At 41.4% G+C, this 22,545-nt stretch overlaps 1 protein-coding gene across 5 annotated transcripts in view; it reads left to right on the top strand.

Annotated features, from left to right (window-relative positions):
• The window catches only part of KLHL3 (kelch like family member 3), a 139,450-nt gene that overhangs the window by 16,651 nt on the left and 100,254 nt on the right, over positions 1 to 22,545 (top strand). For 3 of the 5 annotated variants that reach the window (XM_012435621.2, XM_012435481.2, XM_012435449.2), the window contains exons 1-2: positions 1,737 to 2,212; positions 17,066 to 17,185. In XM_012435621.2, coding sequence (XP_012291044.1) covers positions 17,173 to 17,185 — 13 coding nt within the window. In that variant the 5' untranslated portion in view covers positions 1,737 to 2,212; positions 17,066 to 17,172. Of the gene's footprint in view, positions 1 to 1,736; positions 2,213 to 17,065; positions 17,186 to 22,545 lie in introns of those variants that run through there. The other 2 variants (XM_021664933.2, XM_021664931.2) reach the window with 2 other exon arrangements.

The following is a 22,545-nucleotide window of genomic DNA, read 5'->3' as shown; positions in this document are numbered from 1 at the left end:
ATTTCTTTCTTATGTCTCTTTTATGAATCACCCGGTTGTCTTCCTGGTGGAGGGCTGAACTCTGGCACGGATTCCGAGATTCAGTTTCCTTATTTGTGATGTTCAGCTTTTCATGGTCCCTGTGATTGGCCTCAAAAGGAAATATCTGGAGCAGGGCCACAAGGCTGATTAGAGGAGGAAGGGACATAGAGGGAACAAAATATGAATGGCACTGTGAAAGGAAGAGGTGAAGATAAAGTGCTGTGTGGGGTGTAAAGGAAATTATCTAGGCCTCTTCTCAGTTGAGAAAGAGTGAGTGTGGGTAATGGTCTCATCTAAGAGAACACTGAGGTGCCAGGGGAGGTAATATTTGAGAATAACTCTATAGCTAGTTTGAGTTCAGGAGGCCATATAAAGTTTTAGTTACTTTTGCTTTCTATCACCTCAGTGTTCCTCTGTTCCTTCTGTGGTTTCAGGGCTTTGTAATAGTAAAGAAATTTAACAGTTTAAAATTATAAGGATGTTAGATTTACTGAGAGTCTCTTCCTACTTTCACCTACACCATGTTATCCTCCTTGAAGTCCCCTATAAAATATTAGAGTCTGGTAAGTATTTCTTCTTAAATAATCGCACAGATTACTCTGAGAAGAAAAATGTACCATTTAAAACATTTTTAGAGACCTGTAATTTTGGAGCTGAAAGGGTCTCTAGAGATTGTCTGGTCTGATCCTATATTGTGAATAAGTTACTGAGCATGAGGTCCAGAGTGTGAAGAACACTACTCAGGAAAGTCCCTCAGCCAGTGAGTGCTAGCACAGATCTGAAAAAGCCCCGGGGTGACATGAAGGGTCCCAGAAGAGAGATGCTCATAGCTGATTTTTCTGAGGCATTAAGGTAGCTTCTGTATCACTTTTTGTGGCTAATTGCCCCAGTTACCTCTAAGTCTCTGTGGCTAGGAGATAAGACTGGCCTGCTGCCTTCCACAAGATTATGTTTTAGTTTGGGAAACAAGATTTATAAATAATGGATTAGCCAAGACAGTATATTAGGTGTGAGATGACAATACAGGACAGTACGGTTTGTAGCTATTTTGGTGGTGATTTGCTGTCATTGGTGTGATTAAAGAAAGTTTTATGAAGACATGGGATTGGACTGGCCTCCCAGAAAGATTAAAGGACTGGCATTGGAGAAGGCATTCCAGGCAGGGAGAGTTAAATTAGTCTAAATTGAAGCTCAGCAGCTGGAGATTACGAGATGTAAAAGATCTTTGGCTGGAGATGGGGGTTCAGTGGGAGACTTATTAGTTGGAGCCACAGCTTAAGTCAAATTCCAAAATGACAGATTTTAGTTAGATATTTTAGGATTGTGCTATAAAACTGGTAGTATCCATTGCGATAGCTTTACTGCAGTCTTTGGCCTCTTGCAGTAAAATAAGGTTTGTTTCAATTCACCTATTCGTACTACCTCTCTTATTTGAATTTCTAATTTTCCAATTTTTACTTTTAATTTCTCTCTGTGTTCAAATTTCTGTTGGTGTTTTTCCCTTAACTCCTCTCCATCTACCAGACACTCAGAGCTACTATAGAATTTGGGAGGAGGATTTGGAACATAAACTGACCTGCAAGTGAATTTCCCCAGGTGGATGATAAACTCCACTGCAGGCCACAGAGGGGCCTCGTCATTCCAGCAATCTGGCCAGGCTGACAGACTCATAGCCTATGGGGGCAGGGGAGGGTGTAGGGGCCGGTATTTCTCGGGCTAGTGACGAACTGCCTGATTCTTTGCAGCCTAGACAGAGGAGGAAGGAGCCCCGTGGGCAGGCTAATCGCCTGGGCTGGGGATGCCTGGGCAGATGCAGAGGCAGCTGGAAAGGTGGCACCGCACCTTGGTCGCGGAAGCTGCCGCTGTTCCTAGGAGACCAAGGAGCAGCAAGCCTGCGGGGGAGGGGGAGCAAGTGGGTTGCTGCTTTTAGCAGCTCAAAGGGCTGCAGGGAGCTCTGGGTAAGACATTTTCTGCTGCTGCTGCTTTTGCGGTAGAAGCTGCCGCGAGTAAGTCAGAGGAAGGAGGATTGAGAAGGGAGGAGGCTTCACTTGCAGCCATGCTGAATCACTGTTGCTGATCAGATCTCCCACTGGTCTGCTGGGAGAATCAAGAACAGAGCTAGGATCCCTGGGTGCATGCACAGTTCAGCGGCTACCACCCTGGCTGGGCCTCACACAATGGAGAGTGAAAGGTATGTATGTATAAGTGTGTGTGTTGTGTGTGTACATAAGTAAATGTGTGCTTGCGGTGCAGCCACCAGCTTTTGTGTTTGCATTGGCTAGGCAGGGTTGGAAGACCTGGCCACTGATGGATCTCAAAGGGCGGCAGAGCAAGAGCAGGAAAGCCCCTTTCCAAACCACCCCTTCCAGGGCTTGAATCTCCAGAGATCTGGCTTCCGCAAAGGCAGGTCTGGGTTTGCTAGGCAGCGGAGCACCCTGAAAGAAGGGACTTCCTGGCTAGTGTTCGGGAATAGTTTCACCACAGGCTGAATCGGGATTGCCTTTCTCAGGCTGTTTCAAGGAGGCGTTTCCCTTTCCTGGCTACTTTCCTGGGGTGTTTTTTCTTTGGTGGGGGTTTTTTGATGTCATAGTGGGGCTGGCCTGACATAGTGTACTTGCATTTTCACGCAGGAGTGCTCGAATCTTCAGCAGGCATGGCATGCTGATGGCTGTGTGTATGTGTGTGCATGCGTGCATGCTGTGTATGCCTGAATCCACACGCACATTCAGGGATGAAGGAGAGAAGCCCAGTCAGATGACACTTGCTCTGAACTGAGTTTCATATTTGTATTGAAAAGTTTATGAGTGACGCATGAAGGTCTGTGCTTCTTCCATCAGGGATTTCTTTTGAAATAGGTACCAGTAGAAGAGATTTTAAGTTCTTTGTTGAGCTGGATCTAACTAGCGAGCGTTTATTTCCTGGCAGGCACATGCGTCTAAATTTTTAAATTGTTATCTGAAGATCTGAATCTTTCATTGTGAAGGTGCTCAGTGCAGTGCAGAGGTGACATTCCCCTGTCTATGAAGTAAAATATCTCCTGAGTGCCAACCTCTTCATTCTTCAGTGTGCAGCTGGTAGAGTACAGGGCTTGCCATTTTCTCTGAGGAGAGAAGACTGCAGGGAGGGGTCTGGCCATGGCAGTGTGCCACTGAGGGGAAGGCTGCTGGTCCAAGTTGCCAGTTTGATGCAGACAGTAACCATCTGGTTAACAAAAACAGGCTCAACTAGGTCAACACTAGAGAGTTTCTCAATGAACACTTTCCTTTTCATGGTTTGTTGTGATTCCTGCATCTCACGTGGCACAGTGATGTCATTAAACATCTCTAGACCCCATTAGAACTGGTCTGATGGTTGGGTGTCATCTCATCCTCCTGTCTGAAGAGGCCCTGGGAACTGTGCTGCTGGTACATCCTCTTTCTGGGTGCTCTTTGCAACTGGAGCTTAGTGTTGAACTCCATGTGGCCTGCTGGGCAGCAGAACATGAAGGGCTGTTTCTCTAGGTGAGGGGCAGAGATGAGCAATGTCTTTGGTCCCCCAAACAGTGTCCCATTGGTCTGGTAGGTGGCAGAGAATGGGGTTGATATGATGGAGGTTTAGAGATTCTGGTCATGCCTATTTGTTTGACCCGTGGTGTAACTGGGGTTGAGATGTCAGTGTGAGACTACCAGCAGTGGATCAAACAGTTTTGGGCACTGTGTTCCCAGTTCAGAAATGTAATGAGTCCCTGCCCCTGTCCTGGTGCCTCTCAGCTGGGTTGGCTGATGTCTATGACTTTAGAACAGCAGGTTGCACATGTTCTTGTACCTTTCCTCTGCTGAAGGCAGACAGTAGACAAGAAATCCAGACCGAGCAGCTTCCAGTGTTCACCATGTCACCCAGGTCATATCTTTTGTTTCTGCTCCAAGTCCAGATTACCATGCCAGGCATTCAACTCTTCTGAACTCTGACTCCTTTCGCCATTCCTACGCTCACTCCTGTACTCACTAAGAATTCTATTGGTCTCTTTCGTGATCACCCGTCCTATACATTATTCCATCTAGCTATATATCCTTAGCTCCCAGAGTTCTTTTTGCTGGATGTCTTTCCCTTCTTCTTTTATAAAAGTTATCTATCTATCAAGGTTATTCTAAAATTCTACTTTATCTTGGAAAGTCGGCTTTTCTAGTCCTGGCTGATGTTCTTCTGAATTTTAATACTCTAGTTTGTCTCTCATAGTTGGACACTGAATAATAGGCCCACCAGATTTTTTGGTGCTTTTATTTCATGTATCTTACCAGTCCCCAAACTCGAAGACAGGTCCTCAAGGGCAAGGATGATGACTTGTACTTCTAAATACCCCCATTGACTACTGTGTGGGTACCCACATAGCAGGTGCTGAATAGTTATTAGCTGATTAATAACTTTTGTGTGAGGCTCTGATAACTAAAAAGAAAGTTGGTGAGAGAAGAGATTGAAACTTTTGACCAATAAGTTCATCTTTGGATATCAGACATATTATCTTAGCACAGGTAATTGACTCCATGGAATGCTTTGAGGTAGAGGGAGAACAGAGGGAAGTAGCCTTGCTTTACAAGTTCCCTGGGAAATTGAGGTCTAGAGAAGCTGAGTGACTTGCCTAGGATCACATGCCAACCTCCAGAGACTAGAGGGATCCTGAATCTGGTGCTTATTCGACACTTAACCTGCTGAATCTTAATTGGGGCTGGCTGTTTTTAAGCATTACAAATTTTCAACCCAGAGATTGCTAATGATGAACAATTTTTTTTTCTTTGCCATGAGGGCATGAAAATACTTCCTACCTTTAAAAGCTATTAATTAAAAGCATGGGCTTTGGAGTAACATAGACCTTGTGGTGAATCTACTTTACAAACAATGTGACCTTGAGTGTGTCACATTTTTTTCAGAATTAATTTTTCTCTTCTGTGTAAAGGGAATAATAACAGTACTTATACTTTTAGTGTTGTGAAGATTAAATGATACCATATGTGTTAGGTACCTAGTAAAGTTTTTTTGGCACAGAGTAAGTACTCAGTAGATGGTAGTTGCAATTATCATTGGTATCTGCCTATTGCTATGTTGTACCCTGTGCCTCATTGCTGGGTTACTAACCAAGGCATATTTTAGGGCCTCTTTCTGTTTGTCATCCAAAACAGATTATATCGAGCCATTTCCATGAGGAAATGAGGTAGCTTATCAGGCCATCATCTTGCTTCTTACCTAAAACTATCTCCTTATAGTAAGTTACCTCATAGGACTTGGCATTTCTTCTTTTAGGTTTCACCAAGATCTGCCTTAATCTTCCTTTTTATAGACAACCTGTGGCACCTAGTTGCTTCAGTGGTTTGGAACCATGGGCTGGATACGTGTTTGTTCAGGCCAAAATCTTAAGAAGAACTTGTGAATTTGCACTATCCTTTGCTGTATCTTTCAAGATTTCCAGGTCTCTCCTGGACCTTATGATGAGGGAACTTCCCCAGTTCTCTCCATGGGAGGATCACTGTGGCTTGACTAGTCAGAGGAAGATGATTTTGTCTTCTGTTTTTCCAAGGGAAAGGCTCTCTGGCTCTTAGCTACTACAATGATAAATTGTGTCTGTGTGAGTGTGTATGTAGAGAAGATAGATATCAAAAATGGCAGTTGCCCTTGCAGTTGGGATTTTATTTCAGTTCTGGAAATCAGCCTTGTGGATAGGTTAAAATAAAATTTCAACATAAATGGTTAGTAAGATTCATAGAGACAGAAAGTAAAATGATTGCGGGGGGCTGGAGGGAGGGAGGAATGGGGAAGTTATTGTTTAATGGGTAGAGAGTTTCAGTTTGGGAAGATGAAATAATTCTGGAGATGGATGGTGGTGATGGTTATACAACAGTATGACTGCACTTAATGCCACTGAACTGTGCACTTAAAAATGGTTAAAATTGTAAATTTTATGTTACCTCTATTTTACCACAATAAAAACAAATTTAGGCCCAGACTGGCAGATCTGAAAGTTACAGAGCGCCACAACTTTGGAAGAAGCATCATAAAAAGGGGAAGTCGATTGTCTATTCTTCTTAAAATTGTGGTTATTTTCTTTATCAGAAGCACAGGGATGCCCCTGCTTGAGAGGGGCACCATGTACCAGGCACTATGTCATGATTTTGTGTGAGGTGCCTCAGAGGATGGTTTTTACTGACTGGTATTTACAAAGAAGAGACTGTTCCTGGACCTCAGGGAGCTTCTGAGCCAAAGGAGCTCATCTATTTACGCTTGATCCAGGAAAGACAGATACAGAATATTTTCTGAGGAGACAAGACTTAGAAAGCCAGTGCTTTTTAAATGTTGAGTTTTGCAATGTCACGTTAAATGCTCGCAAGACCCTGGAAAGAGCAAGTGTTGAGCAACCGAGCCTTTTTTCTGTTCCCAGTGACTAGTCACTAAGGCCTCTTCCAGCATTAGAAGTCAGGGATAGAAAATTCTGTAAAAAGTTTTGGCATCACTGCTACCTGAAACAGATGTGCATGTATTTCAACCATGATAATTGAAACCAAATTTTTCCATTTTGGAAGTACTTTTTTGGCAAAGTAAGCTTTTCAACTGCAAAAACAAAGTCAGGGAAAGAAACCTATTGATTTCCCTATACCCAGATTTGGATTTTTATGATTTTGCTTGCTAAGTTTTGAATTGGTAAGACAGATCTGGACAAGAAAATTTTGGGTGTAAGTTTTCCTAAAGCAAGTGCTTTATTTGATGAAATTTGCCATCATAGAACTGACCTAATTTTTTTTCAATTTCTGGATGAATGTTCAAACTGGGTTAAATGGAATAGAGCATTAATAAACCATGTAAAACATAGCTTGAACATGTGTTGGTAGATTTTTTTTTCTGTTAAATAAGTTCAATGCCTCTCAGGTCAGAAATCTAACTTTTTATAATTTATGAGGATTTTTAGAGTCTTAGCACAACTTTCCTAGACTTTTCTTTTTCGCTTATGATAGTATATTGTTGCCACAACCAAAACCACACACATGCAAAGGCTCAGCTCTCTTATTCAAACCAAACATAAGCTTGGCTTCCAAAATGCCACATAATGAGGAACGTGTTTTCTTTTAGTCTTTCACTCTTCTTGTCTAATTCTATCTGTCTGTGTAAAATGTTTTACATTTTTACACAGCCCACCTAAGAGTTTTCCCCTTGAGTTCTGAAGAAAGCAGTTGGTGACTTGGGCTTTTAGGAATGTGATTAGTAACATACCTGTTCTCCAGCTCGTTTATGAAGGAACATGTTACAGGAATGACAGCAGCTGCTCACCAGCTTTGTTGAATCATGATTGGCTTGTATGAAGCCTCCAATATGGAAACTCCAAGTTCAGTACAATTAATCACACTGACTCCAATATACACTGCAATTTCCCATAATCAGAAGTGAAGTAGTGCTATATCACAGGTCCTAGGAGATTTAGTCTTTTTTCATCTGGCTTGGTTTGGCCACATAAGGAAGAATGTCAGAGAGTGGGACATGAGGGGTTGTGCCCCCCTTGGCCTGATGGGGTATGGACATTATCCTGAGTCAGTGGACCTTGGAGTCAGGCAGACCTGGGTTTCACTGCCAGTTCTGCACTTACTAGTTATATGGGACTTTTGACAAATTTTATCTCTGTGCCTTAAGAGATAATACTACCTACCTCCTAGGGTTGTTCTGAAGATAAAATGAGATAATGGAGGCAAGGTACTTTAACATATCCTCAACTTTCAGGAAGTGTTAACTTGATCTGTACCTTCCACGTTCTATGTGTCCATGTGGGCTATTACAGGGATTCAGGTTAATGCTCCGAACTGAGGTGGAACTGCTAAGAGAGAATGAAGAATATGGGGCTCTCTGGTAGCCTGTGTGTAAATGGTACTTCGTGATGGCAGGACTGTACCACCAAGGTCAGGTTCTTCATTAATCCAGAAGTAGAAATCTAAGTTTGGTCATTTTGGTCTTGAACTTTAGGATTGGGATACTTAATAGATCTGCAGTTTGACCAGAATGCCTGGGGTTCAGAAACGCTATCTAGTTAAGGTCCCATTGCTGCCCAGAGTTGGAGAAGCAGAGTCATGCTGATGACCTCATGAGAACCTAAAGTACGATAGTCAACATGTCATGAGTTTATTGATTTGCAGTAAAATATTATTGGCAAGATATTCCTGAGGGTCTGCAACCACTTTCTGTCTCTCTGAAGGACAACCGTGGGAGGCCAAACTGGTCAAAAGGCTGAAGAGTAAACTAGGGACTGAGTGATGGCAATGGAGTATTTATAGGCTTTAAGCTCCACCATGGGGATCTGACCTGAGGCTGAACCAGCTGACGACATGTGATGACTAAATCACTTTCCTAGACAGAGTGCGATGGGTTCAACCAGGTGCTTTCTTCTCAGTCTTATTTGTAGTTTTTGGTTATTCCTTTCTAAATGACACTTTATTTGTTGAGAGTTTTTAATGCATTCAGCCCAGCTTTTCTCTGGCTCAGAGTTGTTTTGCCTTCGTTGGGTGGCTTTGCCTCTTTATTCTATCTCATCTCTAGCTTGAACATAATATGCTTCGGCCCCTTGTATGTGGCCAGTGTCAGCCCACGACTTCTGAATTTTATTTGCATCTCTTGGAGACCTTTAGAGGTGAAACAGATCGTACCCTTTAGCAGCATTTCTCAGACTCCCTTTTCCTTCCCTCTACATTCTCACACACCTGGGATGTTCTGGAGCTCCTCATTTGTTTCTTCATTTTTGAAAAACTTTTATTTTAGGTTCAGGGATACACGTGTGGGTTTGTTACAGAGGTAAACTTGTGTCACAGAGGTTTGTGGTAGAGACTAGTACCTGTCATCACCCAGGTACCCAATAGTTATTTTCTGCTAGTACCATCACCCAGGTACCCAATAGTTCTTCGTTCTGCTCCTCTCCCTCCACACATCCTCCATCTGCAAGTAGGCCCTAGTGTCTGTTGTTCCCTTCTTTGTGTCCCTGAGTTCTCATCACTTGGAGCACCCCATTTGTTAGATTCCCCCAAACATTTCTGTACAATCAGCCTGCTTGGAGACTCTTCTATCTCCTGCCTTTCTGGCATGTTTTTTAGTATTCTTTCCATTCCATTCACTGCCTCCTCAGCAAGAGAAAGAATCTAAGAACGGACACAATAAGCAGCAACCCATCTCCCTTTCTTCCCTCTTCTCCAGTTGTTGCTGGTTTTCTCTCACCCCCATCCTCCTGATTCTGTGTCATCAATGCAGGGAACTGGGCTGCCTAAGGAAGTACTCCTCTCCAAATGCGGGGTGGAGGGGATAAGGAGAGGAAGTTGAGGGGGACAAAGCCATCATTATTGAGGGGGAGTGAGGAAAGCTACAGTGGTCAATAGTTGTACCTAATTTACTTATCTATCCATTAATTTATTCAATAATCATTTAGAGTACCTATCATGTGACAAAAGCTAAGAATTCAGAGCCAACTAAGATGCCGTCTTGGTTCTCATGGAGCTCACAATCTAGAGTGGGCACTGGTGTGCTGGAGTCAGCACTCATCCACTTGCAAAGTTTTTAAGTTTTGTTTGTTAAGTTTTCAGGAATTTTGTGAGTCAATTATTAAATATGGCCATTATTAATAATTAAATTATGTAACATAAATTTATTAAAAATGAATGTAACAAATACCCCAAACTCATCACTTTCTAATTATTTTCACTATAATCTTCTAGGGCTTTGAGGTTATGTCTACTGTATCTTGCTGTAGAAATACTATACAGTGATATAATGGTGTGCTATGGCACATCTCTTCCCAAATCTCATGTTTGGTGGCATCATATTGGTAGCTTAAAATCTGCCACGGTGGGAGTACTTACACTCTGGAAATTGGCAAATATTTCAAATCAGGACTCCTTTCCTGCCAACCAACTGTTAAACATTTACCAGCACACACGGTGTCAAGGAGACAGATAAGTAAGAGCTAATTAGAATATAATACAGAAGGAAGCACAGAGAACTGTAGGAATACAGAAGAGGGGAAACTAACCTAGTTTCCCACTAGATTTTCACTAATACAGTGAGTAGTGGAGTATGAGATGGAAGCCTTCCAGCAAGCGGCTTGAAGGCTGGTAGGAACTAGCGAGACACAGGGGAGAATGAGTGGGGAATAGAATAGAATAGTTTTCTTCAGACAAAACTTCACAAGGCAGAGAGCCTAGTGTATTTTGGCTATTGCAAGTAAAATTTTAGTACTACAATAATGAGAAGTCTTCAGGGCAACGATGGGATTAAGGGCCAGGCTAAGTCTCTGAGATTTATTCTGAATGCAGTGAGGAATCAGTGAGGCTTCACGTAGAGCATGCCTTGAACACACTGACATTCTGGAAAGGCCCCTCTGGAGTCTGGGAGTAGGCTATTATAATAATCCTGGCAGGAGACCATGATGGCCTGGAGTGGGGTTGTAGTGGTAGTGAAAGTGAGAAGGAAATGGGGTGCAGAGGTATTAACAGACAGGATTGATATGATTTATGGCTGTATGTGATGAGTGAGAGAGAGGGAGGAAGATATCAAGGATGACACCCCAGTTTTTAGCTTGGATAGGTGATTGGGTGGTTGGTTATGCCTCTGAGATAGAGAATACAGAAAAAGTAGCAGGCTTGAGGGAGGGTGGGGAACATAAATTTTGGGTAAGTATGAGTTACCTGTGTAAAATCTAAGTCGGGGAGTCAAATAAGACATTGGATATGTGGATCTGGAATTTAGAGGATAGAGGAGGGAGGGAAAGAAGGCTTTGGAAGGTGGTGTGCTAAAAGGGGGCCAAATTTTTAGAGGTTATATATTTTTATTTGTAACTTTTATAATTACTATTTTGTGTATATTTATATTTTAACTCTGAAGGCCAACTCTACTTTCATTTAAAAAAAGTGTTGGTCAGACTATCCCCTTCTGCTGTACCATCTAGCACTTGTAAAGACAAGTAAAGGATTTTCAGGTAGAGTTCAGATAACAAATATATATTGAGGACCTACTGTGCTCATGGCCCCATGCTGGGCAGGCTAAGCCATACAAAGAGTCCTCAGAAACATGTTCCTTGCCTTCCAGGTATGTTGAACCTAGCGTGAGGTGGGTAGGTGGTTGGATTTGTACCATGGAAAAGCAATCAGGCACAAGGCAGAATTCTATGTGCCAGTTGAGTTACAGGCCAGAAATACTACAGGAATTCAGAGAAGGAAGAGATCACTTAGAACTGAAGTATCCTGAGGGCTTCATAGAGGAGGCAAAGCTTAACTAATCCTTGAAGAACAGATATTTAGATTATGATACAGGGAAAGAGAAGGGAAATCTAGGTGTCTGCAGTGAATGGTTGGCACATAATAGGTACTCAGTAAATATCTGAGTAAGTGAGAGAGATAAGGCTGACATTTAGGTTCAATCCAGGTCAAGGAGGTCCTTGGATACTAGGCAAGAATCATGACTTTATCCTGTGGACTGATGATTTTTCAGCTTAGCTATAGAGTCTTTTAAAAGGAAATTTTATGTCGACACCTAACATATAGAACAAATGGAGGCCAAGGGCTGTGACTGAAGCTTCAGCTCATAAACCTCACAGCCCCTGAAGAGACCTATGTGTAGTAAGGATCTGAAAGTCATAGTCAGATGACCTTTTAGAAGGATCAGTTTGGCAATGGTGTACAGGAAGTACTTGGAGGGAGAGCATCTACAGTGGGGAACAGCAGGTGGGAGGCCACTGTAATAGTCTAAGTCAGGGGAAAAGAGAAGCAGAAAGCCCAGGAAAGAAGGGCCAGCTGTATCTATACTTATGGCTATAGCTATGAAGCTTGACTGTCTCATTGTATGTCTTCCTGAATGGGGTCAGTGGGTATCTGTGAGTGTGAGGTGAGTCGGAGCCAATTTGCAACATCCTTTCTGTGGGCTGTTGAAGGAATCATCCACTGCAGTGGATTCATCATGGCACCACTGGTGGTTCATACAAGCATGTTTGCTAGTAACAGGCCAGTGTGGAAATTAATAAGTATTGAGCCAGATATCTGGTGCTTTGACAAAGTTGACTAGATTCATGTGTTCTCATTCTGCTGCAGCTTATTTAGAAAACGACTTAGGTGATCATATCTGTATATTTCTATAGCAAAGAGGGAAGATTCTGCCTGGCCCATACTTTCTCACTATATCTACGATTGTTGACCCCTTTGAATCTTAAATATGGCTGCTCAACTTGAATGTTGCTGGAACCCTGGACATTGGGATACACATAAAGATTCCTTTGTTTAGCAGTTTGAGCTGCAGGTCTGGTGGGAGGGGCACATATAAATTAACATTGACTATGGTTTTTAGTAGGTGCTGGAGCCAGTTTTTGCTCTTGAAGAAATCAACCATTTTGTGCTTAGAGTAAGGGCATTTACTGTGAAATGCTTTTCAACAGAAAACATCTTGTGGCTGAGTCTGCCTGAAAAAGTGTGTGTTTGTGTGTGTGTGTGTGTGTGTGTGTGAGAGAGAGAGAGAGATTTTGGTTGGGTCTGGGTAGGGTGAAAAGTATGGTATTATTCTTGAACAAGATAGTGGGAATATACCTTAGTGTGGTCTGTGTTTCACAGATGAGGAGAGGGAATCTACTAGCCTTATTTGGGAATAAGAACTGAGAATGCTTGGGATTAGGACTTGATAGGGTGGGGATGGGGCAATCTGTTGGGGTCTAAGTAGTTAAAATCTGGTATGAATGGAGAGAAAAAGGTTTAGGTGATGAAATGGTAAGATCTAGCAACTCTGTGCCTGGTCATGTGACCATAGGTTGAGACATATGTATATGTGTGTGTGCATTTATGTACTATATTGCTGGAGGGTATAGGTTGTAAGCTTTAAGTACAGGTCACTTAAACTCAGATCCCATCTCTATGACTTATTATTTGCATAATCTTGTAAAGTTTTTTTTTTTTTTAACTTCTCTGAGCCCTCAGATGTTCTTTTCTTAATTTCTTGTTCTCTGCAAGGTTAATGAGTTGCCAAGAAGCTTGTACCTCCCAGAGACCAGGGACTCAGAATCTTCTCCAAACTTCCTGTATCTTTTCATGGAGGAGCAGGGGAAAAAAGGAACCTTGGGTTCCTTCAGATGTCAAGCCTTGCCTCTGCATCAAGAGTGGAAAGGGCTCTGGATGGATAGGGGGACGCTGTTGTCTTTCCCTAGCCTGTCCTATGGTTATCAGCAAGTTACTTGCTCTTTCAGGGAGGCTCTAGTGTGAATTATATTTTGTTGAACATTAATCCTATCATAATAGGCAATCTATGTTTGAGACCTTTTGGTAAACACAATATTGTATTAATAGGGATATATCATTATTGGACCATTCTGGAAAGTGCAAAGAGCAATATACCAGAAGAGTGAGTTTCCTGTTTACTAGCCACACTGGAGATTGTGTCAGCGCTTCTAAAATGGTTCTTTTTGGTTTATACCTGTTCCATATCTTTGAAGTGAAGCTAATGATATCTGTTCACTAGGTTTTTTCATGCTTTAATCTTATTAGTTCCCAGTCAAGAACCTTCAGTGGCTTCCTGATCTGTACCAAATTATGCTTTCTCATCCTGGCTTTTAAGTCTCTCCACAGTTTGAAGACAACATTTACAATGAATACTTGTAGAGTATTTTACAGGTTATAGATTTATCCTAAGAATGCAAGTATGGTTTAGTATTAGAAAATATATGTGTCATTCATCATATTACAAGAATAAAGGAAAAAATCCATATGAACATCTCATTAGATACACAAAGACATTTTATAAAATTTAGCATAAATTTATGACTTAAAAACTCTTAATAAAAATAGAAGGGAATTTTCTTAACCTGACAGAAAGCATTTGTAAAAATCCTATAACAAACATACATAATGGGTGAACACTAGAAACATATTTAAAAGCAGGAATATGACAATACTATTCATTAGCATCCTTTCTGTTTGACATTGTGTGGCCATCCTAGCCCATGGAAACTTTTTTCAAAAAAGAAATGAGAGGCCTAAGAATTTGATAGGAGAAAAATCTCTGGCATTATGTGCAGATAATATGACTGTCTACATAGGACACCTAATTTAATCTATGTACAAATAGGAATAATGGGAACATTGGTAATGGCTGCATATATGATCAATTTGCAAAAATCAATGGCATTTTATAAACAATAACAGAAAATATAATTTAAAGATACATCATTTCTATTACAAAAGAGCAATAAAAACAATAAAATACTTAGGAATAAATCTAATCAAACATGTGTAAGGTCTTCATACAGAAAAACCTGAAAGCTTGAGTGACAGTTAAGAGGACTTAAATACATGGAGCAATATCCTATGTTCATAGATAGGAGGGTATAATATCAGAACAATCATGGTTCTTTCCAAATTGATCTATAAGTTCAATGCAGTTTTTATCAAAATTTCATTTGAGTTTTTGTGGAATTTGACAAGGTAGTCAAGACACTTCTCAAAAATAATAATAGGATTGGGGACTTTCCTTGTCAGATACTAGACCTTCTTATAAAGCTACAGAAATCATGTGGTACTGGTACAGGGACAGACAAACTGACTAGTGGAATAGGTTAGTAAGTCAAGAAATAAATCTGTATGTCTGAAACTTTAATATGTGACCTAAGGTGGCATGCCAGATGCATGGGAAAAATAAAAAGTATTAAGTACATGGAACTTATGGAGAGATTTAGATCCCTGTTTCACATCCTGACATAAATATCAGTATCAGGGCCTGGCATAGTGGCTTGTGCCTGTAATAGTGGCACTTTGGGAGGCTGAAGTAAGCAGATCACTTGAGGCCAGGAGTTGGGGAACAGCCTGACCAACATGATGAAACTCCCCATCTCTACTAAAAGTACAAAAATTAGCTGGGTGTGATGGTGCACACCTGTAATCCCAGCTACTTGAGAGGCTAAGGCACGAGAATCTCTTGAATCCAGGAGGCAGAGGTTGAGCCGAGATCTGCACTCCAGGCTGGATGACAGAGTGAAATTATCTCAAAAAAAGAAAAAAAAAATCAGTTTCAGATAAAATAGGGGCTTAAATGCCAAAGCAAAAATGTTAAACCTTTAGTAGAAAATAGAAGTTAATATTTTTCTAGCTTTGTAGTAAAGAGAGACACTATAAAATATATTATGCTTTGGAATTCCTCATCTTTTGAGGAAAATTTTCATCTTTGCTGGTTGCTTCCCCTCTCTGATCACATTTTCTGGCTTGAGGTTTTCTGTACCTGCTTAAACATGCAACTGTAAGCATCCTCCTTTGTGCATATCTTCCTCCGTTCAGCTAACTTCCTTGTATGCAGAGTCCAAACAATCCCAAAGTTCAGATACTCATGGCTTACATTTGTATGATGAACTGACTGTGAGGAAGGGAGCTAAAAAGGGAGTCTGTTATGGTCAGACAAGCTGTGGGTCTGCCACGCTGGTTGTATTGGAATGTTCCAATAGTTATAAATCCCAGTGTGAGATCTATAGTGATTCTCAGGCCTCTGAAATGTACTCTCAATCATAGAAGTCTCTTTCTCTAGCCAGTTTGCAAAGTTAAGTGGTGGGATGGATAGAGGCTCACTAGGGAAAATCAAAGGAGAGTACCCTCATTGTCGTAAAGTTGGAGTGAACTATGGGTCCCCAAATCTAACACAAGTGGAGAAGGTTCTGTTTTCTTAGTAGCAAAGCAGAGCTTAGCCTGGTTCAAACAGATAACGCCAAGGTCTCACACTTGACCTGGGAGCCGAATAGTTTCACCAATTTGGGGAGAAAGACCTTTCCTTGCTCATTCTTTTGATTCCTTCTTTCCACTTTCCATAAAGTTGAAAGATGTTGCTCAGGAGTAGTTGGGTAACTAGCTGGAACCCCACAGGGATCTCAGTATTTTGTCTCTCTCTTTCATTTTTTTCAAGAGACAGAGCCTTGCTCTGTTGCCCAGGCTGGGGTGAAACAGCATGAAACTCCTGGGCTTAAGCAGTCCTCCTACTTCAGCCTCCTGAGTAGCTAGGACTGCAGGCAAGAGCCACCATACCCTGGACTCTTGATTTTAGTACAGAAGGCCTTGAGATAATGGTTGACTCTTGCTAGTTACTACTTAGTCTACACACAGATAGCCTTTCCTTCATAATACTTATAATCCTTTGTCTTTCTATGGGATTGCAGTTTCCCACAAGCTTTTGCTGTTGTTCCACTGCTTCCTGGAATGTAGCCAGTGTGATTTTTCTAAAGTACAGATTTGTTTACCTGCTTTCTGCCCTACTTCTCTGTTTAAAACCCTTTGATGCCTTGTCATTATTTCAGAAAGAAATCCAAACTTCTTAGCTCTACTTATATGACACTTACAAGACTGCTCAGTCTTCTAGTTTTTTCTCTTGATATTCTTTCTTGTGCTCTCCTTTAGTTTTACTGAACTACCAGTGCTTTGAACACACTTTGCCCTTTTTCTCCTCCAGGTCCTTGTGCGTATTGTTTCCTCTGCCTGGAATACTATTCTTCTTTGTCTTTACCTGGCTCATTTCTGCTCTTTCCTCAGGTCTCAGATTCTAGGCAGTTTTCCATAGCTGGAACGAGTTGGCCATCCCCTGTGCTTCTGTAAATCCTATTTAAATGTTTACTTGGCATTCTCCCCTACTGAACTCTAAGCTTCGTGAGGGCAGTGACGGTGGCTTTGTTTATTGTTTTGTTTCCCTTAAATCTAAATGCAGTGCCTGGCACATAGTAGCCTCCAGTAAATGCGTGTTGAATGAAAAAACAACGCTGTGAAGTGAGTGATAGAGTACTTAGTCCCCTTCAATTTTCAGGATGGAGAGATGGAGAATAAGGACGTCACACAAAATCACACAGTACTTGGTGGAAGAAGCTGAGCTATGACCTGCATTGGAAGATCTGACGAAATTCCCAGTACATTGTCTTTCCTACTGGGTCTGTGTGAGAACAGGCTGACAGATGCCTCTGGTGGGTGGGTAAATGCATGGGCTTTTGGCAGTTGAATGAATGGGTTTACCAATGTGTGATTCTCTTTCCCTCCCTCTTCCTTCCTGTTCACAGCATCAAGCTGAGCCCCCAGACTCTGATACAGGCTGGGGATGATGAGAAGAGCCAGAGGACAATCACTGTCAACCCTGCCCACATGGGGAAAGCATTCAAGGTTATGAATGAACTGCGGAGGTACTTTTTCTATCTTGTCTCTGCCCTTTCAGAAGGAACTTGTCCATGAGCTTCATTGAGGATTGAGAACAGAAGTGAGAACACGACCACCTAGGGAATTCTGACTCTTCCCACCCACTCTCAGTCACTTGGTTTCCCCTTTCAAAGTCTGGTTGAGACAGAATGGCTTTGCCAGAAAACTGTCTTTCCTTTGTATGTATTTAACACCTATCATTTTAATGATTAATCACAGGGGAAAAATCCTTTATGGTTACAGCAAGTCTGTTCATAAACTTGATTTTCAACAGAACGAGCTGCTTGAAAACCAATAATAGAATGATTGCAACACCCACACACAATTGCAGATTAAAGACTGTGGTGGATGTCACGTATTTTCTTCTGGTTTCACTCTCTCTTTCACTGCTCTAAACTTAGGTTGGCAAGACAACCACATGAATGGAAGAATACCTGGCTCCTTAAATGTAAAGAGAGAAATGAAATGTGAATACACTCATCCTCTCTGAGCTAATAGTGAGGGCTATGTATGCTATTTGTAAGGCCAACGTGCATGTTTGACAAGCTTGTTGCAAGGCAGCTTCAGGGCTCTGAACATGTGTTTCTGTACATGTTTTTCTACACAAAGCCTGAGCACACAAGCTCTTCCTTACCAGAGAGCTCAGAAGCTTCCTTTGCCCATGCCTGTATTTACTGCGTACTTCATCCTGTTGTGAGATGTAATTGTTGATTTCATCTTTTCTCTGTAGTTCATCAGCTCTTTGAGGGCAGAGGCAACTTTTGAGTAATTTTTATCTCTAGCACCTGGCACTTCTTAGGAGCTGCTTCTATTCATTCACCAAAGATGCCCAGAGGCACTGGGTGAGCCCTGGAATGGGTCAGTGGGGTACAAAATAAAAAATATAAATAGGTCAATGAAAATAATATTTCTGTAGTACAAATAGGTATCATGATGGAGGAGTGCATCCAGTGCGTGACAGGTGGTAGGTATGCGGTAATCATTTGTTTCTTAGAGGGCTATAGAAGCAAGCATGACAGGTGGGAACTTTGGAGAAGAGAGTTGATGCTTGAACTGAATTTTGAAGGACGAATAAGAGTTAGAGAAAAGAGTAGTGGGGTTAGGGAGAAGCCTTCCAGGCAGAGAAGATGGCACATAGCCAAAGAAGTGTGTGTTGATTGCAGAGTTGAACTACTTTTAAACAAAATTCTATCTGATTCTATGTTTGCTTTCTTATTTCTCCTTTCTACAGGGCCCAGTCTCTGGCATTAATAACCAAGTTAAATTAAATTTGTCTTATGCTCCACTGCTCAATTTTTATTAGGCCTCCTGCCAGATTTCCTGGAAGCTCTGCCTATAGCTGTCTTAGGCTTTGGGCTGTACTGAGGTCCATGCCTGTGGGCATGATTCTCTTGTTACAGAAGAATTTTTCTTGTGTTTCCTAGACACTATTGAAATTCCTCATTTAGTTCTTTTGAGTATGACTTGTGTCCTCTGTCTGATTCAAGAGTCTTTCACCAGACCTTGCTTTGCCTGATATAGTCAACTCTAGTGATGCTGAAAAGGAGAACTTAGGAAATAGATATGCACACAAGATTCCCTGCACTTCTACTTTCTATTACTAGCATCTCCTCTCCTCTCCTCCTCTTCTCCTCCTCTCTCTCTCTCTCTGAGACAGAGTATCAGTCTGTCACTTAGGCTGGAGTGCAATGGCCCAGTCATAGCTCACTCTGATCTTGAACACCTGAGCTCAAGCAATCCTCCCGCCATAGCCTCCCAAAATGTTGGGATTATGGGCATGAGCCACTGTGCCCAGCACCCTTTTTCTTAACTAATTTTTTAAAAAGACATCCTAAGTTCTGTTACTTCTGTTACAAGTTACTAGTTTTTTCTCTTTCCCCAGAAGCATTGACTTAGATTTAACCTTCTCCAAGAGTCCTACTTCTTCTTCTCTTTTGTATAATTCAGCATTTGCCAAACTCTGTTCTGAGGAATGCTAGTTCCATTAAGATGCTCTGTCAGAAAAAAGAGCTCTGTGTCCCAATGAGTTTGAAGAATGCTGTATACTGTACCCCTCTCTGAGGCCAATAATGTATACTGGCATAGTAAACGCTCTGGAAAGTCCTGCAGTAAACTTGTCTGACCAAGGGTTTTCCACACATATTTGACTGTAGAGCCTTCTTTGATGGTTGTTGTATATAGAGCAAGTGTTTTGTGAAACCTATTTTGGGAAACGCTGTTCTAATACCAGACATAGTCCTTTGCTGAAATTTAAGCATATAATCATATTTTCCCTCTTTTTGTTGTTTCTAATGGACCATGATTATATATTTGGCTGGCTGGGAAAATTTTAATTCAGGTTTAGGCATAGATTTTCCTTTTAATTTTTCTTTTGTAAAAGAAATGTACTTATTATAGAACATTTAGAATATACAGATGAGCAACAAGTCATGTATAATTTTAGTACATAGTAGTAACCATTGTAAAACTTTGGACAATATACCTCTCTTCTCTAGAATATATGTCTCATTGCAAAAGACATTGTGGCACAATATTCCTTAGTTTAAATCATTTTAGCAAATGTTTATTTATTTATACATATGTATATATTTTTTTGAGTTGGAGTTTTGCTCGTTGACCAGGCTGGATTACAGTGGTGTAATCTTGGCTCACTGCAACCTCCACCTCCTGGGTTCAAGCAATGCCTCTGCCTCAGCCTCCTGAATAGCTGGGATTACAAGCACCTGCCACCACACCCAGCTAATTTTTGTGTTTTTAGTAGAGACAAGGTTTCACCATGTTGGCCAGGCTGGTCTTGAACTCCTGACCTCAGGTGATCCACCGTTGTCGGCCCCCTGAAGTGCTGGGATTACAGGCGTGAATCACCACACCCAGCCAAATGTTTATGTTTTATATGGCTAATGGCCACAAGTCTGTAGCTAAGACCAAGATTACAGTAGCTCAATGTATAGAACTTACAGAGAAGTCAATTTTGTAACTTTGCATTTTGGCTTTGATTCTTGGCTATGTTGCTTAAAAGATTTTACGGGTTGATGGGTACCATAAAATCTTTTGCCTGCCCACCTCCATTCCTATCTGATGGGAATGTTTAAATTGGATGCAAGTCTTTTGGCTCTAAGTCCTTGTTCATAAGAGTCCCACCAAGGGACAGGACGGACAGGGGCAGGCAGGCACACTACCCTGGCAAAGATACAGGACCAAATAAAAGTTTGGCTATCAATGCTGCCCCTGGCAGATCTTGTCCAACAGGGTGAGAAGGTAAACTAAAAATAAAATTCTAAGCCCCCCAGTGGACTGAACAGGCCATCTGTTGGCCAAGGGGACCCCTGATTAACTTTGAAAATGGAGTTCTCAGCCATGATGGGATGGGAGGGGTCAGACTCCCTCCCTTGGTAACCATGATTAAGCTTTCTTCCCCTAGGTTCTAACAAAAGCCAGCCCTTTCAAAAGACTCCACCACTGATATTAACAAACTGTCTGACACTGCCCTTCCGTTTTTGCCTGATAAGAGACCACCGGCCACAGGAGTGGTTCTGGCTAGTCTTTCGAGAATGCGCAGTAAGGGGTTTCACGGCCTCTGTTTCACCTTTTGACGTCAGAGGACTGAAAACTCCACCTTCTGATTACCTCAGTTTTTGAACTTGGAGAGCAAGAACTTCAATTGCATTTGTGCATGTTTCTCTTTCATAAATATACATGACTTCTTCTATAGCTTATTGAATATGTGTATTTGGCCACCTTGATTAGCATAAATTCCTGTTTCCTTTGCCCCTCTCTCAAAGTATCTGTTTCTGGCTTCTGGCTGAAAGCTGTGCTTCCTAGCCTGTCAGAATAGCCACACTGCAGATCGTAACCTTTATAAGAAATAAAGTTTTCTCTTCTTTTAAACAAACAAACAAACAAACAAACAAACGCCTTAGTTGGACTTGGGAGTTTGTGACTGTAATCCCAGCTTTGCAGGAGGATCACTTGAGCCCAGAAATTTGAGTCCAGCCTGGGCAACATAGTAAGAACCATCTCATTAAAAAAAAAAAAAAAGAAATTTATGTCTCAACCTAACAAAACAATATTGAACAAATTTTTCTATGTCACAAACTGTTCTACAATATAAAGTGGATCAATGATATTCTATTTTTGATTTATTTTTTAAAAAGAGTTCCCTGTAGTTGGATGTCTAGGTTTTCCCAATTCGTCGTATAAATAACACCCTGCTATGGTTATCTCTGTAGCCGTATAACACAGCAGTTACAAACATAGACTCTGGTTTCAAATCTTGGCTCTAGTACTTATTGGGTGACCATGGGCAAGTTAATTAATCTCCCAGATCTCACTTTTGTCAACCATGAAATGAGGCTAATAAGAGTACCAGTCTTGCTGGCTTGTTAAGAAGATTAAGGAATAAAGTGCTTAAAACAGTGACAGCACATTTACTACTGTTGTTGAATACTTGTGCACATTCATGATTATTTGTGTAAAAGTAATTTCTAGAAGTAGAATTGCTGATTTGAACAGCCTGTAGAATAATAATAATAACTGTTCCTTAGATATTGTGAGATCCTGGCACATAATATTCTATAAGCATTAGCTATGATGATGATGATGATGTGCTAAACACTGTGCTAGGTTCAGGAATGTGGCAGGAGATAAGAGAACCAAAGTCTTGCCCTTAATGAAGCTTGTATTTGCATGTTATTGAAGGGCTACATCAAATTCCAGGGTATTTAAATGGCTAACTTCTAAAAACTAAATTGGAAAGGTGAAGCAGGGAGGAAGGGGGCCTGCATTGATAGTTTATTGATCTGAGTGAGTTTAATGGGAACTAGAGAGAGGCTCGGTGTACTTATGGAGGCCTGAGCTAAAGCATCTTGCTATCCAGGGGTTAAGCTAATGAAATGTTACATGATATTCCAGGGACCTGGGATTATTTCTTGCATTGCTTTCACGTAACTATTTTAGTTCAAGCACACATGTTCTTTGCAGTTTATGAATCACACAATTCATGAGTTTCCTATTCTTTTTACCTCCATGGTAGAGAATGGGCTGTTGGCATGGTAACTGCCAAGGCTTCCTCCTCCTTTTGTACTTCGTTGCTCTGCTGTGGCCAGACCACAGCTGCTGCTTCTGGATAGCAGAGCTCTAGTGACTCTTACTGACACATCCTAACTCCTGACTTACCATCCATCCAGCAACCCCATTTGCTGGCTGGATGGTAAGTCAGGAGTAAGGATGTGTCAGGAGAAATGATGTGGGCCTTCTTAGAAAAGCACATCCTAACCTGCCTGAAAATAAGCGGGCAGAGAGAATGAAACAACCAATGAGTAGAATCCACGTGCAGTCTGTCTTTTCT

This window comes from Aotus nancymaae, unplaced genomic scaffold (assembly GCF_030222135.1).
Source record: "Aotus nancymaae isolate 86718 unplaced genomic scaffold, 86718_ANA_hifiasm-v0.15.2.pri h1tg000064l_1, whole genome shotgun sequence".
NCBI classification, from domain to species: domain Eukaryota; kingdom Metazoa; phylum Chordata; class Mammalia; order Primates; family Aotidae; genus Aotus; species Aotus nancymaae.
The sequence above is the reverse complement of the archived record's forward strand: the minus strand, read 5'-3'. Positions and strand labels throughout refer to the sequence as shown.